The sequence below is a fragment of the Platichthys flesus genome, chromosome 9, assembly GCF_949316205.1.
Source record: "Platichthys flesus chromosome 9, fPlaFle2.1, whole genome shotgun sequence".
In the NCBI taxonomy this organism is placed as follows: Eukaryota; Metazoa; Chordata; class Actinopteri; order Pleuronectiformes; family Pleuronectidae; genus Platichthys; species Platichthys flesus.
In genome coordinates, this window is record NC_084953.1 from 382,904 (window position 1) to 404,175 (window position 21,272).

At 45.8% G+C, this 21,272-nt stretch overlaps 3 protein-coding genes across 6 annotated transcripts in view; 2 read left to right on the forward strand and 1 right to left on the reverse strand.

The window, feature by feature from the left end:
- Positions 1-1,837: 1,837 nt before the first annotated feature.
- Positions 1,838-11,902, forward strand: nwd1 (NACHT and WD repeat domain containing 1). Its single transcript, XM_062395600.1, has 19 exons — positions 1,838-1,955; positions 2,427-2,545; positions 2,593-2,709; positions 3,104-3,458; positions 3,533-4,841; positions 4,948-5,151; positions 5,225-5,378; positions 5,630-5,747; positions 5,840-6,004; positions 6,157-6,354; positions 6,436-6,558; positions 6,670-6,875; positions 6,964-7,218; positions 8,068-8,158; positions 8,300-8,448; positions 8,551-8,824; positions 9,301-9,854; positions 10,134-10,239; positions 11,002-11,902. The coding sequence occupies exons 1-19, from the start codon at positions 1,838-1,840 to the stop codon at positions 11,310-11,312; spliced, it is 4,926 nt and encodes a 1,641-aa protein (XP_062251584.1). The 3' UTR covers positions 11,313-11,902.
- Positions 11,903-12,024: 122 nt separating this feature from the next.
- Positions 12,025-15,294, forward strand: pdzk1ip1 (PDZK1 interacting protein 1). Its single transcript, XM_062396039.1, has 3 exons — positions 12,025-12,221; positions 13,593-13,794; positions 14,973-15,294. Exons 1-3 carry the CDS (start codon positions 12,155-12,157, stop codon positions 15,040-15,042), a joined length of 339 nt encoding a protein of 112 aa, XP_062252023.1. The 5' UTR covers positions 12,025-12,154; the 3' UTR covers positions 15,043-15,294.
- Positions 15,295-15,446: 152 nt separating this feature from the next.
- The window catches only part of patj (PATJ crumbs cell polarity complex component), a 57,346-nt gene continuing 51,520 nt past the window's right edge, over positions 15,447-21,272 (reverse strand). For 3 of the 4 annotated variants that reach the window (XM_062396036.1, XM_062396038.1, XM_062396034.1), the window contains 6 exons: positions 19,469-19,494; positions 19,224-19,346; positions 18,959-19,063; positions 18,614-18,717; positions 18,425-18,548; positions 15,447-17,915 (listed from right to left, as the gene is read on the reverse strand). In XM_062396036.1, coding sequence (XP_062252020.1) covers positions 17,769-17,915; positions 18,425-18,548; positions 18,614-18,717; positions 18,959-19,063; positions 19,224-19,346; positions 19,469-19,494 — 629 coding nt within the window. In that variant the 3' untranslated portion in view covers positions 15,447-17,768. The remainder of the gene's footprint in view (positions 17,916-18,424; positions 18,549-18,613; positions 18,718-18,958; positions 19,064-19,223; positions 19,347-19,468; positions 19,495-21,272) is intronic. The other variant, XM_062396037.1, reaches the window with a different exon arrangement.

Genomic DNA, 21,272 nt, shown 5'->3' on the forward strand with positions numbered 1-21,272 from the left:
TGCACCTCATGATGTAACATCCTCAGAGAAATACACATCAACAGCTCAGCGGTGAAAAAACAGCCTGAAGGTAAAAGAGCAGAACAAACATGTCGTCATGAGACGTTATCAGAAAAACACTTAACAGAATCCGCTCACAGGGAAATAATCCAAACCTCCTGAGATCCACTTCCCTCAATGATCAGAAACATTAAAGTCACTGATGTGTTTTATAGAGACGGGTTAAAATACTGTGCGTAAAGTACTTTTCTATGGGAAATACTTTTTCCAGTTTAGGATGATTGAGGATGAGTCCAGGGATAACAGATGGAAATCTTTGTTACATGAAGAGCAAAACAAAGCAGGTGTAATAACAGATTATCTCCAACTAATATTTCTCATCTCATCCTCATTTCATGATTTATTTAAATATGATCAACTGTCATAACGACTGCGTATTATTGTCGGACAATTCAGAACTTTATTCTCTAAACATTATGACTTTGTTCTTCTAATCACGGATTTCGTTTTATTCCTCCATCATATTAAGTCAAGTCTGGATCCGTCATTTATTTCCAATCAAATTCAATCACATTGTATTAGTACAGTCTCATATTCACAGGTCCCAGTTTGTCTCCTCGTCTTTAACCAGTGAGACGTCCTCTGTTCTTCAACAAGAGTCAAACTTCTGAAACCTTCAACAGGTGGAGAAGGTGGACACCTCAGAGACACATGTGAGACCGGTCTCCAGGACGGACACTAGTCCACAGATGTCCTGTGTTTTGATTTGATTTCTGTTTTTTAAATGAATCTGTCAGTGAATAGTTTCATGTTTTCTGTCCTGAGGTGTGAAAGAGTCTCTGTGTGAAAGGTTCAGGTGCAGCAGGTTCGACTGTATCTTTGTTTTGTTCATTATCTCGGGGGGGCCCAACCCCTCCCAGCGGCCCTGCTCAGTAAACACATGAGCAGGTGTGTGTGTGTGTGTGTGTGTGTTTGTGTGTGTGTGTGGAGGGTCCCCACCTCCTGTGAGCTCCGCCTCCTGTAGGAGATGTTGTCTGGGCCCCTGGTTGCTCCCCCCAGGCACCGTGGTGCTGTGGCCCTGCTGTGCGCTCTCAGACTGGGACAGTGGACTGGGCGGGCCCCTGGGCCCCTGGGCCCCTGGGCCCCTGGGCCCCTGGGCCCACCCAGTCCTCTGCCCAGGAGTGACGGCTGTACTGCCATGTCCACTGTCTTCTGCAGAGCTTGAGAAGCTTGAAGCTTTTCTTGTGTTTTGTGTTTTATCTTTTATTTATATATTTTTAAAAACAGTTGCAACCGACTGTGTGTTCCAGTTCAGTTTGTATTATTTGAAGAGCCATTTGTTCATATATCTTAATTCTAACAACAACGGCAACATTGTTATTTAAATATATTTAATTATACACGTGTGTAGCTGTTTCGCTTGTTCTTTAGTCGATTTGCTAAGTTTTGTGACATTTCTTTGGATTTATCTGTGTCACTATTCTGCTTCTTGTTGTTCTGGGTCTGTTCCCTCTTGGTTGATGCACGTATTGTAAGTCGCTTTGGATAAAAGTGTCAGCTAAATGAAATGTAATTTAATATTATTTTGTGTTTTTCTAACAAAATATTTATACAAATAAATATGAACACAAATGTTTTTTGTGGGGGGCATCACAAAGCAGTTTAGCCCATGGCACCTGAATGTGTAGCAGCGGCCCTGTGAGCACAAGCAGGAGGGACCTGGTCGTCCTGGAGTCAAGTCTCACAGGACACAAGCAGCTGAGGGCGAGGGAATCCCACAGAAGAAGAAGAAGAAGACAACGAAGAAGACAAGGACAGTGGAGCAGGAAGGAAGACGATGGCTGAGCACCCAGACATCAACCTGCCGGACGTCCTGAGAGGACAGACGGACAGAGGACAGAGGATGAAGACCAGGTCCAACATGATCCGAGTGTTCATCAGCTCCACGTTCACAGGTCAGATTCCTCTTGTTCTGATAAGACTCTATTCATGAAGCGTTAACTAGCTGTGAAAAATGACTCCATTCATTTTAATAAATCAGTTATAAACCAAGAAGGTTTGTGTTTCCATGTTGTGGGTCATCTTCTTCCTGTGTGACACAGTTTCATAACTTAGTGTTGTACGTCCTGTAACCGTCATTTATCAGTTTATAATTGTGATATCTTGTTAATGACTAATAACTAATCTATAAATCATAGTAAAAGATTCACTAACTCTTTTATAATTTTTTTTTAAAACTGTTTCTGATTTATCTGACTGTTTATTGTGGAAAATGAAATATTCTAAAAATAGAAAAATAGCATGTGGTGAATGATGAGGGAAAGTCACGTCACATAAACCATTCAATGTAAACTTTACGTTTGTAATGTGAACGTTTTGTCACTTGCAAACTTTGTTGCTGTGATTTCCTCTTCTTCTCTGGTCAGATATGAGCAGTGAGAGGAAGGCGCTGCTGGAGAGAGCTTACCCAGAAGTCCTGGCGTTCTGCCGCGGGCTGGGCCTGGTGCTGGAGGTCGGCTGCAGCTCCTCTCCACCTTCACAACCAGTGAGGAACAAAATGATCAGTTTGTAAAAGCTTGTCGTTGTTGTCAGGTGGTGGATCTGTGCTGGGGGATTCGGAACGGCTCCTCTGGAGACCACGACTCCTGTGAGATCTTCCTGCAGGAGATCCAGAGCTGCCAGAGGATCTCAGCTGGTCCACATTTCATCGTGAGTCTTTTAAAATGACAATAAAGACATTAACCTTTTTATCATCACAACACTTTGAATGTCACATTTATTATAAACCTCTTTGATCAGATCTCATGTATTTATCTAATTTTAACAGATTTATAAATTATGAGTTTTATTTCTGCCATGATGAAGAAAAAACTGAAAACTTCAACTTGTTGTGAAATTTGAAAAAGTTTCCTCGCCAGAGAATAAATTAAAATAAAATCAGTGTGAAGGTTAAAAACACTTAAACTCCCACAATTGCACATGTTACATGTTTTTAACACGTCTCAGTTTGACTTGAAGTGAAAGTAAAAACTTGTGTAAAAGATTTCCTCTGTGATTATCAGTCTTTCTCTTTGTTTCCTCCCTTTGTCTCCCGGCTCCCAAGGCCCTGCTGGGGAGCCGGTACGGTCACCGCGCTCTTCCTCGCCGCGTCCCTGAGAAACACTTCGAGGTTCTTTTGTCCAAACTTTCCAAAAACGCTGAAGGCGTCAAACAGCTGAGTCAGTGGTTCCTAAAAGACAGCAATGCTGTCCCGCCCACCTACGTCCTCCGGCCAATCGCGACGCACTTCCCCCACTACGGCGACCTCCGACCCGAGAGCAAGCCTCAGCACGACAACAGCGTCCTTTCCTGGCGCTTCACAGAGAATCAACTGTTGCAGCTCCTACGATCTGCCGCCACCGCCGCTGAGGCTGCCGGCGACATCACGGCCGAGCAGAAACAACAGTTCTTCACATCAGGTCAGAGGCGTGTCCGTCAGAGCGTCCATGTTGTCTTAGTTCAGGTCTGAGTGTCTTCTCCTTCTGCTCCACAGTCACAGAGCAAGAGTTCCAGCAGGGTCTGTGGGACGACAACAGGACACCGTCAGCTCTGCTCTTTGTCCGAGAGGCGCCCCGGCAGCGGGTGAAGGACCGCCCCAAGCGTCTCGCCAAGTTCATGGGCGTGATCGCCGACGGGCTGCTGGACGCAGAAGCTCAGGGACTGCTCACTGACCTCAAGTCTCGCCTCTACATCTCGTGTAAGGAGATCCTCAACCTGCATTGTGTGGAGCTGAGCAAGGGCAGCGTCGACCCCAAACGCAAAGAGCACGCTCAGTACCTGGACAGCGTGGTCGAGCAGTTTGTGTCCCAGATGAAGTCTGGCATCACAGCGGCTGTCGACTCTCCGGCCGAGGGGAGACGAAGGAAGATGTGGGGACGCATCGAGGAGGAGGAGGACACGTCGGACTGGATGGTTGAAGAGGTTGGACAACATGTCGCCAGGAGTGAGGAGCTGTGCAGGGGTCTCATCGGTAGAGAGGGACTTCTGGCTAAGCTCTGCCTCTCCATCCGGGAGTCCACCAGTGTCGGCCACGGCCCTCTGGTCGTCCACGGGGCTGCTGGGATGGGGAAGACGGCTCTGCTCTGCCAACTGGCGCAGGAGATGCAGAGAGACCTGAAGGCCGGATCAGTGATGGTGATCAGGCTGCTGTCAGATCGCCATCCTCAGAGACCAGACATCGACCATGTCCTCTGCAGCGTCTGCCTCCAGGTGTGTCTGGCCTGTGGCCTGTCTCCGCCCTCGCCGCTGATTGCCGGCACTCACCTGGAGCTGCTGAGGTTCTTCAGGAACATCCTGGCTCAGGTGTCCCAGAAGGGGGACACTTTGATCCTCGTCCTGGACGCCGTGGATCAGCTGTCAGACCAGCATCAGGCTCACAGACTCTGCTGGCTGCCCGTCCACCTGCCGCCCAACATCCACCTGGTGGTGTCCATGGATACCAGCAGCGAGGCGTTTGCCAGCATGCGTCTGAAGGTGGAGTCGCTGGGGAGCTTCTTCGAGGTGGAGCGTTTGTCTCGTAGCGAAGGGAAACAGATGGTGGAGTCGAACCTGCGAGCACACCAGAGAACCTTGACCCCGGAGCAGAGCGACGCTGTGCTGCAGAGCTTCGACTCCACCGGCTGTCCGCTCCACCTCAGGCTGATCCTCTCCGCCGCCAAACGCTGGTCCTCCTTCACGCCGCTCACAGAGAGGCAACTGAGCGCCAGCACACAGGAAATGATGTCACAGCTCTTCCTGATGCTGGAGGAAACACATGGGAAGGAGCTGGTGGGTGGAGCCTTAGGATACCTCGCTCTGGCCAGGTGAGGCAACAGCACATACACATGTGCACATACTGTATATATTATGTATTAGAACATAAAGATGCTGATCACCTTATGATCCCCCCCCCCCCCCCCCTCTTCACAGGGAGGGGCTACTGGAGGCTGAGCTGCGCGACGTCCTGTCCCTGGATGATGAGGTCATCGGTGAGGTGCACAGGTACTCACTCCCTACGACCCCCTCATTGATCCGGCTGCCCCCCCTCCTGTGGGCCCGACTCAGACGGGACCTCAAGGACCAGCTGGAGGAGCGGTGGACGGACGGAGTGGCCACTCTATCTCTCAACAACAGGTACAGTGAGAACCTGATGAGCCATCACATCAGATCTAGTCCGACTCACAGTCAAGATGTTTGTCATCTTCAGGCGCCTGTTGGAGGCGATTTCATCTCGCTATCTGATGTCAGAGCGTCGGGGGCGGAGCCACAGGATCCTGGCAGAGTACTTTCAGGGTCGCTGGTCAGGGAAGCTGAAGCCGGTGATGTTGCCGGGTCTGACGCTGGTGCTGTCCGACAGAAAGGTAACAACACATCGTCCGAGGAAGACGAGAACACAAAAGTTTCAGTGTCTCCACTTCAGCATCTGACACTGAACAGGCAGAGCGGCGTCTCACAGGACAAACTCATTCAAACAATTTAAAACAAATTTCAACTTTTTATATTAACCAATAATCAAACATGAGAAACAGGAAGAGGAAACCACAGCAACTTTTTCCAGTGTGACTCTGCTGGTTGTTGTTGTTGTTGTTGAAACTTGTTGTTGATGTCACAGGTCCCTCCCCAGCCGCTGTGGTTCGCTCCAGGATTGGCTAACGTCAGGAAGCTCCAGGAGCTGCCCTATCACCTGCTGCACACCGGCCTGTGGGAGGAGCTTCAACAGGAAGTCATCGGTAAGAAGCTCCTCCCACTGCCGCCACACACCTGAAACAGGATCGCAGATCAGAGGAAGCGAGTTTGAACTAAGTCTCTTCGTGGTTTCCAGGCAACGCTGAGTGGCTGTACTGTAAGAGCAGAGTGTGTGGGGTCACCAGCGTCATCCACGACCTGGACCAGAGCTCCCAGCACATGGACTGCACCGAGACCAGACTGATCCGAGACGCTCTGGTCCTCATCAAACCCACCATGGACTTCTTGGACAGTCACATGGGTTTGTTGTCTCTCAGTGTTTTGTGTTTGAGTGTGTGTGTGTGTGTGTGTGTGTGGGGGGGGTCTTTAGAGACCACATTCTGTTCATTATGTAACATGAACTGAATCAAACTCGACCCTAACCCTGTCACTCACGTTGAAAACCTCCTGCAGACATGTCGCTGTTCTTCACCGAGCTGTTGGCCAGACTCTGCTCCTTGGCCCCGAGCTTCCCGTCTGTGATTGGCCGGCTGTGCAGTCAGTGCGAGGAGTGGTTACTGACGTGTCCCGAGCCCACCCTCATCCCAAAGTGCAGTTTCCTGCAGCAGCCAGGGGGGGCGCTGCAGCACACACTGAGCGGGCTGCAGGGAGGTCAGACATGAAGTAGAATCTTCAACCTCAGGTTGTTCTGATATCTCCAGACAGCAGGTTGACATGTCCTCGTGTCTGCAGGTGTCTTCTGTCTGGACGTCAGTGTGGAGGCGGAGCTTCTGGCGTTGGGTCTGGATGATGGCGTGGTGATGGTGTTGCGCCTCAGTGACCAGCAGCTGCTTCACACCCTGCTGGGACACAGCGGTCAGTCTGCTCAATTTTAATATCGATGATGATGATGATGATGATGATGATGATGATGATGATGATGATGATGATGATGATGATGATGATGATGATTACCTCTTTGTGAAGGCGCTGTCTTGTCCGTCAAGGTGATTGACAGCTCATCTTGCTGCCTGTCATTGGCTGCTGACGGCTCTCTGAGTAGGTGGAGCCTCATGACAGGCCAGCAGCTGCTCTGCATCCAGGGGGCGGTGCCTGTTGACTCCTCCCCCTCGCCGGTCCACTTCCACCTGTCCGAACAGAGCCAGATGATCTATGTTCACACCGGCACACAGGTAACAGGTTCCTGTTCTCACCTGTTTCCCCCGACTCTGGGTCATGCCTGAGTTCTCATCACGTTTCCGTCCGTCCTCGTCTGTCCAGGTGAAGGTGTGGACGCAGGAAGGGGCGGAGCTCTTCAGCAGCAGCGGGGAGGACGGCTCGGTGGTTCTGGGAGTTCTGGAGGAATCTGTGTTTTCTCTGACGGACTCGGGTCTGGTCAGAATATTTCATCCTCTGCACGACGCTGTGGAGACGCAGCTGGAAAACTCTCTGACACGTTTGAGTCTGGTGAAAACGGTTGTTTCACCAAAACGTGGGAAAGTCTTTGTGGCCACGAGAGAAGGCGTCCTGCACCAGGTACGTCAGGTTGGACGGACAGTCGAGGCCAATTTATGCTTCTCCGTTTTGACGGACACGGACAGATAGGACCGCCTTCTTTGCCGTGGAACCTCCTCTCCGGCTCCACGGAGAGCTTTTCGTGCAGCTCTGATTTTTCTAACTACACGTCGGCATGGCGGAGAGCCTACGGATAGCCCTTGGCTGTGATTGGTCCACTAAGGACAGTATAGGGGGGAGCTAGCTACCTCTGTGTAGCTTCAAGCTGTTGAATTAGCAACGCAGTTCGGAAACAAGACCAGGGAACTGCTGCACGAAGAAACGATAACATCAGCATTATGACCCGCTGGGTGTCACTTTATTTTATTTTATTGAGTCACCACGATGGTGACACTGTGTGTGAGAAAAGCCGGGAGCAGGTAAATAATGAACGTGGACTTCTTCTGAGAACTCATGAGAGAGGCTTCTCTAAGTGCGTCTTCCGTTGCGCCACCTGCTGTTCTGGTGCCCAATTGTTTTCAGCAACGGAGAACTATGAATCAAAAAGTGTCCGTCGGATCCGTCCGTCCGTAACGGACTCGGAGAAGCATACATGGCCTTCCTGTTTAAACAAAGATCCAAAAATATTTGACATTCTTATGAGAATTGATGTGAAATTTTAAATTGAAAAAACTTAAATTAAACAAACTAAACTCGTCCAGACTTTCTGAAGGGAGCCTCTGAAAGTGAATATATGGTTTAAAGAAGTTCCTGCTTTGTGAACATGATCAGATCTGTCAGGTTAAAGTTAAAATTGTTATTGTAAAATCTGAGTATTTATCCAGGTTGTGATGTTTATTATATTATTATAATTTTTTCTCCTGTTGGCAGATTTCCAGGACTGGAAAACACTCGGCGGTGGAGTTTCCTCTGGTTCCTTCTTTACTTTGTGTGACTGAAGATGAGAAGCTGCTGATCGCAGGTTGGACAGCGTGTGATAAATCAATGTTCTTTAAATCACAACAACCAGACAGGAACACTGTATTTTGTTGATGTTTGATGTGTAGAATTGTCTAATGTTCATGTGTAACCTTCTTGACCGTGTTGGTCTGTTCCTCTGCAGCCGCTGAACGAACTCTGAGCCTCTTTGACATCGACAGAGACTCGGTGGACAAAGTCCTCGAGCTCCAACACGAGGACGACGTTCTGTCCGCCTGTGTCTCCTCAGACGGTCGCCTGCTCGCCTCAGGAGCAGCTGACCAGCTCATACGGGTCAGAGGTCACACGCTCAATAAAGAGTAAACGCTGTGTTATAGAATCTCTGAGTCAAGTCAGAACCGGGTTCGAACCCTCGTCTGAATCGTGTCTCTGCAGATCTGGTCGGTGACCACCGGAGCGCTGGTGGACTCTCTGTGTGGGTCTGACGCTCCCGTCACTTCTGTGGTGATCTGCAGAGGTTCTGTGGTTTCAGCCTCGGCCGCCGCTGCCTCCGTTCACCTGTGGAGTCTGAAGTACGACGCCCGGCACCAACCACCCGCCCACATCCCCTCAGGCTCCGCCCACGTCGCCATCACAAGAGATGCTGATCGAGTTTTCTTCGTCCGACAGTCGAGTCAGAGAGAAGTGATGAGCTGGAACAACAGCACAGGTCACGCCCCTTTATCAGGAGGAGGAGCTTAAAGAGTTTGAGACAGAGGCTGAAAAGAGGAGCTGCAGTGCTCGACAGTGGTTCTGAATATTACAGAATGAAAACATTTACAGTTTTAACACGAGTTACTTTTGAACATGAACAGAATCTGTCTCCTTAACGCTCCGTGTTGATAAAGTCATGTAACAGTGGAAAAGAGGAGAAGAAGAAGTCGTTAACAACCATGTTCAGTAACGTCAGATACACAAACTCTGTCCCATGGTAACTTCTCATCATGTGTCATCATCACACATGACGCAGAACATGTTAGAACAAACATGTGCTGCAGTGGTTCTGAAACTGTCACTCAACCTCAAACTTTATCTTCCAGATGTGAATGTCTGACACAGTTTCACCTGCGCTCCTTTACAGACAGGAAGTGACAGTTTGCAAAGTGATGATTAATATGTGCTTAATATGTTAAACTCTGTTTGCAGGCTGTCTGTCCGAGCGTCTGTCCGTCTCTGCTCAGGTGAGCTGTCTGGAGTTGGCTCAGCACAAACGTCTGCTCCTGTGCGGCCTGACGTCCGGCACCGTCCTCATCTACCCGCTGGCCCTGCCCCAGGAGACCCTGTGCATCCCCCCCCCGGAGAGCCTCTGCGGGGTGCTGTGCCTGGCCGTCAGCGCCAGCGAGAAGCACGTGGCCGTGGCCTACGAGGACGCGGTTTGTCAGTTCGAGATCTCCGTCAGAGAAAGCTGCCCCACGGTGGAGGGCCCCCTGCACCGCGTCCCCCTGTCCCTCCTCCACGGCCCGCTGTCCTCCATGGCGCTGCTGTCCGACCTCAGGCTGCTGTACGGGACGAGCTGCGGGGGGGTGCGGCTCCACGACCCCGGCAGCGGCGCCGGCTCCGTGCTGGAGCCCCACCGCAGCAGAGTGACCTGCGTGATGGGCAGTAACTGGGGGACTCACGCCCTGGTGGGCTCCGAGGACGCCGTGCAGAGGCTGTGGGCCCTGACCCCGCTGACCCTCGACCACACCATGGAGTACAAGGTCAGGAAGGTCACCTGGGATTCTAAATATTAACATGTTAACGGTTTATAACAGATTATAATGTTGCTATAACAACAGATACAGACATTTATTTGAACTTTTCCTTCACAGACATATTCTATATGATATTTTATATTATTGCAGGTTATTGTTATTATTCATCTTTTTCTGTGCGTGTTGCTTCATGAGAGGAAACGTTCAATGTTTCTTATAAACAGTTTATGACATGTTGACACGTGTGACAGTAGTGATGTGATGAGTAACTCCTCTGGTCTTCAGGGTTTCCTCTTCGAGGGCGTCCTCTCTGCTGCCTTCTCCGAGAGCGACCAGTTCGTCTTCACTGGTTCTCAGGACAAAACCATCAAAGTGTGGGACGTCCAAACAGGTGAGCTCAGACCTAAATACTGGCACGTGTCCGATGTGTCATGTTGTGTCTTAGACGAGTGGGAGGAGACTATGTGGGCCCCAGACTAAACGGACCCGGGCCCATGAATCAAGCCCGTCTCAGCTCAGAGCCCGTGTCATGTTGTGTGAGCGTGTTGTGAACTGTACGGTGGCCCTGAGGGACCAGGGCAGCTTGTGGTCCAGCTCCAGGTTCTGAACGTAAGCAGTAACACTTTAAACTCAGCAGAGTTCTTCAGAAACATGACCACTAGGGGCAGCGTAGTGGCCATTATCACAGCGTTGTTGATTTAATGCAGGGGGTGTCCAAACTTTTTACCTCGAGGGCCACATAAAGAAACAAATTCAAAAGTCTGGGCCACGCCCCCCGCCCTAAGCGACCGGATTGAGGCGCCCTGTCAACAGTCTGAGGGACAGCTGGCAGGTCAGGGGTGAGTTGGGCGCCACCTAGTGTCTAAACTGAGAAGTACCATACAGTGGGCCATAGTCCATTACATTACAATTCATTGAGCTGACGCTTTCATCCAAAGTGATTTACAATCAGTGCAGTCAGGGGAACCAGAGGGTGCAGACCTTTTTTTTTTGAGGCGGGCCAATTTAAAATGGATGGCGGGCCGCAGATGGCCCACGGGCCGTAGATTTAAGGGCCTCTATATATTCTATGATTTCACAGCTCCTGGTTTCACCTCTGATCAGTAAAGTCTCTCTGAGTCTGGATTTGAGTGAAGTTCTTCTTCTTCGTCAGGAACCCTCCTGTACGTCCAGTACGTCTGCTCCCCGGTGGTCCGGATGGTGACCTTCAGGAACGGCTTCGTGGCGTTGTCTCAGCAGGGTGCCGTCATCAGAGAAGTGTTCCACTGCCCAGACCACATCGGGCCGGACTACAACCCTCTGAGGAACGTCAAGGCTCAGTACCGCGTCACCTCCAGGGAGAAGAACCAGGACATCCAGCAGAACTCTGGGTCCGACCCCCGGGACTTTAACCTTGCCCAGTTCAACCTGAACTTCCCGAGCTCGCTCCAAGACAAATCCTCGTCCACCTGTGTCCTACTGTAGCACAGCTGGGCCCAACTGGGGCCGAACCGGGGCCTTCAGGGGCCCTGGGGTCCTCAGGGGCCACAGGGGCCTTAATTTCCCTTTAAGAAGATCTATTCCTAGTTGGTAAATGAATGAGTTTGATTCTGCTCTGGTTGAATGTTCATATGAAACATGTTATAAACGACAGTTCATAGTTCTGATGATTTATTATGAAAACAACTGAATGTTCATCAGAAGAATGCTTGAAGACTTCTGTTTATTCCCAGAATGCACCAGGTTTTAAAGAGTGGAGTTCAGATGTGAATCTTAAAACATGATTCCTCTTCTCTTTCTTAAAGACACATCTGATATTTGACTGATGGTTGTTGATAGAATATAAACTTCACTGATGTTCTTGTTGTTTCTGTGGTTTTTCATTAACTTCATATTTGCTCTCAAGCTGCTTGGTTCTTATCGTCGCTGCAGATTCTTGTTTTCAAACATTCAGAGATCTGGCAGCTGAACGTCCACGGCTAACAGAGCGTTAGTGTTTAATGTGTAGAGATAATTTAATAAGTGGGTCACATTGAAACTTTATAAAACTCTGGATCATAAATGAATAATAAACCAAGCTGCTGTTTTGAGGGTTAAAGATGAATCTGATGTGATGTTTGTTCACTGGAGTCATAAACTGGGACAAATACATTCTCTTCCTGAGAACTGGAGTTAAACATTAACAGAAGTTAACTGATCCACCTGAACACACCTGAAACTCTCGGCTCCTCTCGGCTGCAGCTTCGCTCTCAGGGTCACACGTTGAACTTCGGTGGATTCTTTCAGGCTTCAGGACTTTTCTCTCCAGACGCAGCAAAGAGTCGATAATGGACAAAGTGTCGCAGATGATTTCCTCCTGGTTGCTGATCGTCGGAGCCGTGACGGCACAGACAGGTAGAGACGGAGGGATTTAATAACCTCACAGGTTTCCTTTATCTGTCCTCTGAAAACACATCAGTGACTGACAGCTGGAAATAACTATACTAACTATCCATCTATCTCTCTCGCTCTCTCTCTCTATCTATATCTCTCTATATATATATATCGCTCTCTCTATATATATCTCTCTCTCTATCTATCTATCTATATCTCTCTCTATCTATCTATCTATCTATCTATCTATCTATCTATCTATCTATTTATCTATTTATCTATATCTCTCTATATCTATCTATATCTCTCTCTATCTATCTATATCTCTCTCTCTCTCTATCTATCTATATCTCTCTCTATCTATCTATCTATCTATCTATCTATCTATCTATCTATCTATTTATCTATTTATCTATCTATCGCTCTCTCTCTATATCTATCTATCTATTTATCTATTTATCTATCTATCGCTCTCTCTATATCTATCTATCTATCTATCTATCTATCTCTCTCTCTATCTATCTATCTCTCTCTCTCTCTCTCTCTCTCTCTATCTATATCTCTCTATCTATCTATATCTCTCTCTATATATATATATCTCTCTCTCTCTATCTATCTATCTATCTATCTATCTATTTATCTATTTATCTATCTATCGCTCTCTCTCTATATCTATCTATCTATCTATCTATCTATCTATCTTTCTCTCTCGCTCTCTCTCTATCTATATCTCTCTCTCTATCTATATCTCTCTCTCTATATATCTCTCTCTCTCTATCTATCTATCTATCTATCTATCTATCTCTCTCTTTCTCTCTCTCTCCATCTATATCTCTCTCTATATATATCTCTCTCTCTCTATCTATCTATCTATCTATCTATCTATCTATCTATCTATCAATCTATCTATCTATCTATCAATCTATCTATCTATCAATCTATCTATCTATCTATCTATCTATCTATCGATCGATCTATCTATCTATCTATCTATCCATCTATCGATCTATCTATCTATCTATCTATCTATCTATCTATCCCTCTCTCTATATATCTATCAATCTATCTATCTATCAATCTATCTATCTATCTATCTATCTATCTATCGATCGATCTATCTATCTATCTATCTATCCATCTATCGATCTATCTATCTATCTATCTATCTATCTATCTATCCCTCTCTCTATATATGCACTCATCGGCCACTTTATTATGCAGAACTGTTCAATTGGTTGATACCACAAATAGCTAATCAGCCAATCACATGGCAGCAGCTCACTGCCTTTATGCATCTAGACGTAAGATTCTGTGAGGTCACTGGTGCAGAGACAAACCAGAGGAGCAGCTGAGTCAGGCTGACCTTTGACCTGTGACCTCTGACCCTTTCAGCTCAGAATCGCTCTGACGAGCGCCTCCTGCCTCAGTGGCTCACCGGCATCATCGCGGTCGCTGCTTTCCTCTTCCTGTCGTTCGTGGTGCTGCTGGTGAAGAAGGCCTGGTTTGAAAAGTCCATGGGGACGAGGTCTAAGAGAGAATCTGAACTGGTCCTGACCAACAGGGACACGTGTGTCCCAGGCCGGGACGTGGTCAGGTGCGTCCAACACGCTCCACGCTCTCAACCAATCACTGCCCAGGACCATCTGTCACCTTGGAGCAGAATCTGTGGTTTCATCAGGAAACTGGTTTTCTTACAATGCTTAAAAAGTGATACCATAGAATAGTGTGCGTTTAGGCAATCAATAAATTTGGTTATCAAAATAAAATATAAAACATCAATATTTAAAATATTATTAGATCATAACTTGAATTGGTTAGAGTTACCTCGGGGGACCACTCTCAAAGGAAGGGAAAATATATTGATTTGATTAAGATCTCATTTAGATCTAGTTCAATAAGAAATCTCAATATTCACTATTAAAGATTATTTAATGAACAGTGAAGGTTACGAGTTATTGACAGTTTAGCCGTTGGCAAAATTCACTTATTCAACATTAGTGAAAGAACATTTGTGAAAGAAAAACATTTATTATGAATATATAAAGTATAAAAACACAAACAAACTAACAAACTAAACAAAGATGTGTGTGTGAGTGTGTGTGTCTGTGTGAGTCAGTGTGCTTCCCAAGATGGTGGATTCATTAAAAGTTGACAACTTCCTGCTTTCAAAATGGTCTGACCCACCCCCCCCCCTCCCTAAAGTTAACAGCCCCGCCCTTCTTCTGAAGTTGTTTACGACTGGCAGCGGAGGAAGGTTTAATGAGGTGAAGTGATATGTGTGTGTCTGTGTCTGTGCCTGGGTAGAATGAAATGTAAAGAAAGACCATGAAGAGCATTTCAAACTAACCTTACTTTTGAATAACTTAAAACCTAAACTTGTCACACACATATGAAACTCAAGGACATCACACAGAATCGAATAAACAGTCCAGCTCAGCCTAGTATCATTATTAAGCCTAGATCAAGTCACCGATCCAATGAAAAGGGAAAGAGGTTGTTGAGCAGTTCAGGGTTCTGTGAAGTCTTCTGGTTTGTGTGGTCGTGAGGTTCTGTGGAGCTGTGGGGCTCAGCTCGTTGAATCTTAGCTGCAGGACATCGAGACAAAATATCTTAGTATATGAAGTAATAACATGTATTGTATAGAAATAAAGTATAGTAGAATTAAATATATAAAATATAAAATATACTAAGTGATGAAAATAAAGTCCCCTTCACATCTCTGTACTTGTGAGTTTGTTTGAAAGTTTTAAGATGTTTGTGTTTTTCAATCAGGAGCAAAGAAGTCAACGTGCTCGACTTCCTGGAGATCGACAGCGGTGCTGACAAAGCTACTCCCATGTGACCGACCTCAACGATCCTATTGGTTCTCGTAACGTCCTCTTCACAACTCGTAGACAGAAAACACACGTTGTCTCTACGACATTATATATTATATATTATATAAAACGTTCCTGTGAAGAATCAGTGATTTGTTATCATTCCTCGTTTCCCTGAATGAAATGTTTCATATAAAATGCAATGTGATCCGTCATGTGATCTGTCAGGTGATCTGTCAGGTGATCTGTGTGCTGACTAATAAATGATTAAGAGACAAGGTGCAGTCAGCTCATTAATCATCAGTGGAATATGAACCAGACTGTAAATTATTTAACTCGATGCTTCAGGTCGTTTTTAATATAAATATAAAAGTGGTTATTTACAGTGTGTGTTTAGTGAAGTGAAGTCTTTATTCATGAGGATGAAAGATTCATTCAAATGAGTTTTAATCATGTTAGAAGGAAATTATGAAGAAATAAGACGTTAAACAACAAATTCAAGTTTTCTTTTCCAGTGAGATGAAAAAATAAATTACATCAATACAGACTCAACAGAGAAAGAAAATACAATTTCAATTAAGACACAAAAAGATGAAAATAAAAAAGTATTGTACATTTGGCTGACAAAGTCCATGTCAATGAAACAGGAAGTTACAAATGAACAAATCCTCATGTTCTCAGTCTGAACAAAAGTCAGATCTGATCTCAGAGTTTAAATTAAATTCTAATCAGTTTGAAGTCTGACAGCAGAGATGGAAATATAAGGTTAAAGCACAACTTCTTTGTTTTTCTGTCAGACCAGAGGAAATAATATCAAATACACATTTCAGTTTGTGTCTTAGAGTTAAATTATAGTTTCACTGATTGACTTTTATTCTGAAGGTCTGTTTATGTGTCATTCACAATCTAATTTACATTTTTATTTTCTGCACAAAAAAACACGCTGAAGGTGAATTTGATCCCAGATGTTTTCTGAACAAACCTTGAGTCCAACATGTCGTCAATATGAAACAAGAAGTTTGAACCTGGTTTTATCCAGAACGCAGATCTATGTTCTTTAAATCTCTAAGTCATTTCCATATTTAAACATTAAACCTCAGTGAATCTCTAAATCTACCAATGAAAATATCAGTTTACTGTGACATTTGACAAAAAAACCAGTAAATATTCAACATTTTCCGAAGAAGTTTTGAAGGTTTGGAATTTGACAGAATCACGTGAAGTTGTTTCATCAAACTTTCCATCAGTAAATTTCCATGTGTGGTTTTAATGCTAGCACTTTCCCTCTGCTTCTAGTGTTTGTGCTAAGCTAGGCTAATGTCTGAAGCAGAAGTTTTTCACTAACTTCGTCTTTTTATGATCTGTCACATTTGTCTCCATGGTAACAAGCGAGTGTGAGACACTGCATCGGTTGCCGGGAGCGACAGAGCGTCTCCATGACGACCGAGTCCTGAGTCTCATCAGTAGTTTGTTTTATATTAGAGTTCATAACTGAATAACAATAATATAACAACTAGTTTATGGAAATACAATTTCACTGAAATAAAAAATCCAACTAATTGTATCAGACGATGTCAGAAGTGAGACACCTGTGGCCACGCCCCTGCAGTGATGTCACACCCTGAGCATCACAGGGGAAACGCTTTCATTCTAAAGTTTATCAGCTGTAAATGATGGATCATTGAAGACTTATCAATCATTTATTGATCAGTTATTAGTCATTAGAAGAAGCTCTCTCTCTGAGACATCTCTGATTGACAGTTTGACCTCTGACCTTCAGCTGCAGACGTTTATCAATACGAACATTTATGAACTCATTTCCACAGTCTGTGGATCAGAAACCTTTTTCTGTTGCTTTTACTTTGTCTCATGATTCTTACTTTATTAATTTATTCATCTAATTTGTATTTCATGTCTTTAACTTCATTTAAATCGGATCAGTTTTTGTTGTCACTTCACTTTTCCTTTTCATAGACGTGATCATAAAACAAGAGAATGAGTTGATTTAAAAACAGATTTATGACAGTTTGGATTATCTTAATATTTTGACCTTATTGATTTAGACTGTTTAGTGATGATGAAATCATACATGTTGGTGAAACATGAATAAAATCACTTTCTAATAAATCCCAGGACGTTATAAATCATCAATAACAGGTTCTATAATCGATCAGTCCTGCAGCAGAAGGTCAGAGGTCAAACAGTCTCCACCTGGAGACACAGAGATGTTTCTCAGTAAAGACCAATAACTGATCTATAACTTATCAATACATGATTTTATTATACAAACATAATTCTGGCACAGTTTTCATTTGAGCTTCAGCAATAAACAGGCAAACTGCACAAAGTGGCCGAAGGTTCGTTAACAGGAAACACGACAGGAGGCGTGTCCATGGTCATGTGCTGCTCCAGATGTTCCAGATGATTCCACATTTACAATAATAACTCCATGCTAACAGCTAACCAGTCTTTACACAGAGGAGATGCTAAGCTAACGTGTGCAGCAGCGTTCACTTCACTTCCCTTTAGTTCATGAACGTCTCTGTCGAGGCCCTGAGCCCTGTGTGTGCGTGTGCGTGTGCGTGTGCGTGTGTGTGTGTGTGTGTGTGTGTGTGTCTGTGTGTGTGTGTGTGTCTGTCTGTCTGCTTGTCAAAAGACGTATCAGTTTCAGGTTTGAATCCAGTGAAAGTGTCAGAGCTGGAAGATGCATAATGTGGATGAGCGTCCTCACACCGATGGGAGGAGCTGTGTGTTATGACAGGATGTCCAGTGTGACACTTCCTCTCTGTTTCTTCAAGATGGCGACGGCCTGCTCGTGCGTGGCTCCCTGGAGACTCTCTCCGTTCACCGACAGGATCTGGTCGCCTCGTTTCAGACGCCCGTCCACCGCCGCCGCTCCCTGAAACACACGCCGACACAGTCACATGGTTAAGACCTCTGTAGTGCCCCCGTGAGGCTGAAATGAGATCAGCTGTTTGTTCCCCGCTGGGAGTCGAGTCATGTGACTGATGAGAGCCAGTCGTCGTTTACTAAAGTCTAGGTTTCTGTTCGCCCAGATTAAAACACAGTGAGTGCTACAGAGCTCATGATGTTCAGATACAAGCTCGGGGGGGGGGCGGGGTTCGCTCACAGATTCCTGAAACACCCACTGGACTCACCGGACTCACCAGAGCGTCCACCGGTTCAACAGGACACGAAGACAACAAGGATTTGTGACGTCCATCAAAAGACTCAAACTCAGTGAGAAGAGTTCCTGCAGCACCATAACAGACACTTCTTTCTTATTCTTATATTATTCTGAACATCTGAGAAAAAGACTTGTGATCCTCCGCATTTGGTATTGAGCTGAGTTAGCGTAGCTTAGCATAGAGACTGGGAGCAGGTGGAAACTGTTAGCCTGGTTCTGACCTTGCTGAAGACGGTCTTGACGTAGATGGGCAGGTCCCCGTGTGGACTCCCGAATCCTCCAACGATGCTGAAGCCGAGTCCTTCAGAGCCTTTCTCCAGACTGATGCTGCGGGGCCGCGGACCCCTGAGGGGGGGGCACATTCATGATATCTGTCGATACACACTGTGTGTGTGTTTGTGTGTACTCACTCTGGTTCTGCTGTGTGTGTGTCCGTGTTGTCCGTCAGACTAAAGCTGCCGGACAAACTCTCCACCTGAGTGGCGATGGCGCTGATGTTGGTGTCTGCGACCACCTGACACACACACACGCACACACACACACGCACACGCACACACGCACACGCACACACACACACACACACACACACACGTGTTAAGCACAATTCAAGAAACTTGTTTCTGTTTATTTTCTCCTGCAGTGTAAATAAAACAGAACTTCTAGATTAGATGCTGTGAATGTTCTGTCAGTTTGTGTGTGTGTCTGTCTGTGTGTGTGTGTGTGTCTGTGTGTGTGTATGTGTCTGTGTGTGTTACCTGCATGTTGATGTCTCCGTAGCTGTTCTTCAGCATGGTGACGACCTCACTGTGTGACAGACCTTCCACAGACTGACTGTTGATACTGACGATCCTGTCTCCGACCTGAACACACACACACACACACACACACACACACACCTCATCCATTGGATTGTTGCTCTTCTCTTCATCATCTTGTTATCTTTTGTTTTTAAAGTCTCAGTTGTTGTTTGAAAGTTGCCTCTATAATAAATGTATTTTTTTATGACATCACTTCCTGTACCTTGAGTTGATGCGTCTTGGCGGCGACTCCATTGGCCTGAATCATGGCGATGAAGATAGGGATGTCGCCCAGCGGGCTCCCCTTCCCCCCCGCTACACTCACCCCGAGGGAGTCACTGACGCCCTGAGAGGGGGGGGGGGGGGTGGCGAAGAAAATATTCTTTACAAACGAGTAGACACCATGAGGAAAGAGGTCAAAGGTCAAAGAGTCCAATGAGAGGGAAAACGTGTGTGAGAGGAATTTACCCGTGTGAATGTCACTGTGCGGGAGCCTGCACACACACACACACACACACACACACACACACACACACACACACACACACACACACACACACACACACACACACACACACACACACACACACACACACACACACACACACACACACACACACAAGAGATACATTAGGCCTTGCAATATTTATCCAGTTCAGTGAGAAATAAAAACTGATCATTTCTTATCAATATCTGTTCAGGTTATGTTCAGGTTGTGTTGAGGTTGTGTTGAGGTTGTGTTGAGGTTGTGTTGAGGTTGTGTTGAGGTTGTGTTCAGGTTGTGTTCAGGTTGTGTTGAGGTTATGTTCAGGTTGTGTTCAGGTTGTGTTCAGGTTGTGTTCAGGTTGTGTTCAGGTTATATTCAGGTTATGTTCAGGTTGTGTTGAGGTTGTGTTGAGGTTGTGTTGAGGTTGTGTTGAGGTTGTGTTGAGGTTGTGTTGAGGTTGTGGTCAGGTTGTGTTGAGGTTGTGTTGAGGTTGTGTTCAGGTTGTGTTCAGGTTGTGTTCAGGTTGTGTTCAGGTTGTGTTCAGGTTGTGTTAAGGTTCAGTTCAGGTTCAGTTCAGGTTGTGTTCAGGTTGTGTTCAGGTTGTGTTCAGGTTATATTCAGGTTATATTCAGGTTGTGTTGAGGTTGTGTTGAGGTTGTGTTCAGGTTGTGTTCAGGTTGTGTTGAGTTGTGTTCAGGTTATATTCAGGTTGTGTTCAGGTTGTGTTCTGGTTCAGTTCAGGTTGTGTTCAGGTTCAGTTCAGGTTGTGTTGAGGTTGTGTTCAGGTTGTGTTCAGGTTCAGTTCAGGTTATATTCAGGTTGTGTTGAGGTTGTGTTCAGGTTGTGTTCAGGTTCAGTTCAGGTTATGTTCAGGTTGTGTTGAGGTTGTGTTGAGGTTGTGTTGAGGTTGTGTTGAGGTTGTGTTCAGGTTGTGTTGAGGTTATGTTCAGGTTGTGTTCAGGTTGTGTTCAGGTTGTGTTCAGGTTGTGTTCAGGTTATATTCAGGTTATGTTCAGGTTGTGTTGAGGTTGTGTTGAGGTTGTGTTGAGGTTGTGTTGAGGTTGTGTTGAGGTTGTGGTCAGGTTGTGTTGAGGTTGTGTTGAGGTTGTGTTCAGGTTGTGTTCAGGTTGTGTTCAGGTTGTGTTCAGGTTGTGTTCAGGTTGTGTTAAGGTTCAGTTCAGGTTCAGTTCAGGTTGTGTTCAGGTTGTGTTCAGGTTGTGTTCAGGTTATATTCAGGTTATATTCAGGTTGTGTTGAGGTTGTGTTGAGGTTGTGTTCAGGTTGTGTTCAGGTTGTGTTGAGTTGTGTTCAGGTTATATTCAGGTTGTGTTCAGGTTGTGTTCTGGTTCAGTTCAGGTTGTGTTCAGGTTCAGTTCAGGTTGTGTTGAGGTTGTGTTCAGGTTGTGTTCAGGTTCAGTTCAGGTTATATTCAGGTTGTGTTGAGGTTGTGTTCAGGTTGTGTTCAGGTTCAGTTCAGGTTATATTCAGGTTGTGTTGAGGTTGTGTTGAGGTTGTGTTGAGGTTGTGTTGAGGTTGTGTTGAGGTTGTGTTCAGGTTGTGTTCAGGTTGTGTTCAGGTTCAGTTCAGGTTGTGTTCAGGTTGTGTTCAGGTTGTGTTCAGGTTGTGTTCAGGTTCAGTTCAGGTTGTGTTCAGGTTGTGTTCAGGTTCAGTTCAGGTTGTGTTCAGGTTCAGTTCAGGTTGTGTTCAGGTTGTGTTCAGGTTGTGTTCAGGTTATATTCAGGTTGTGTTGAGGTTGTGTTGAGGTTGTGTTGAGGTTGTGTTGAG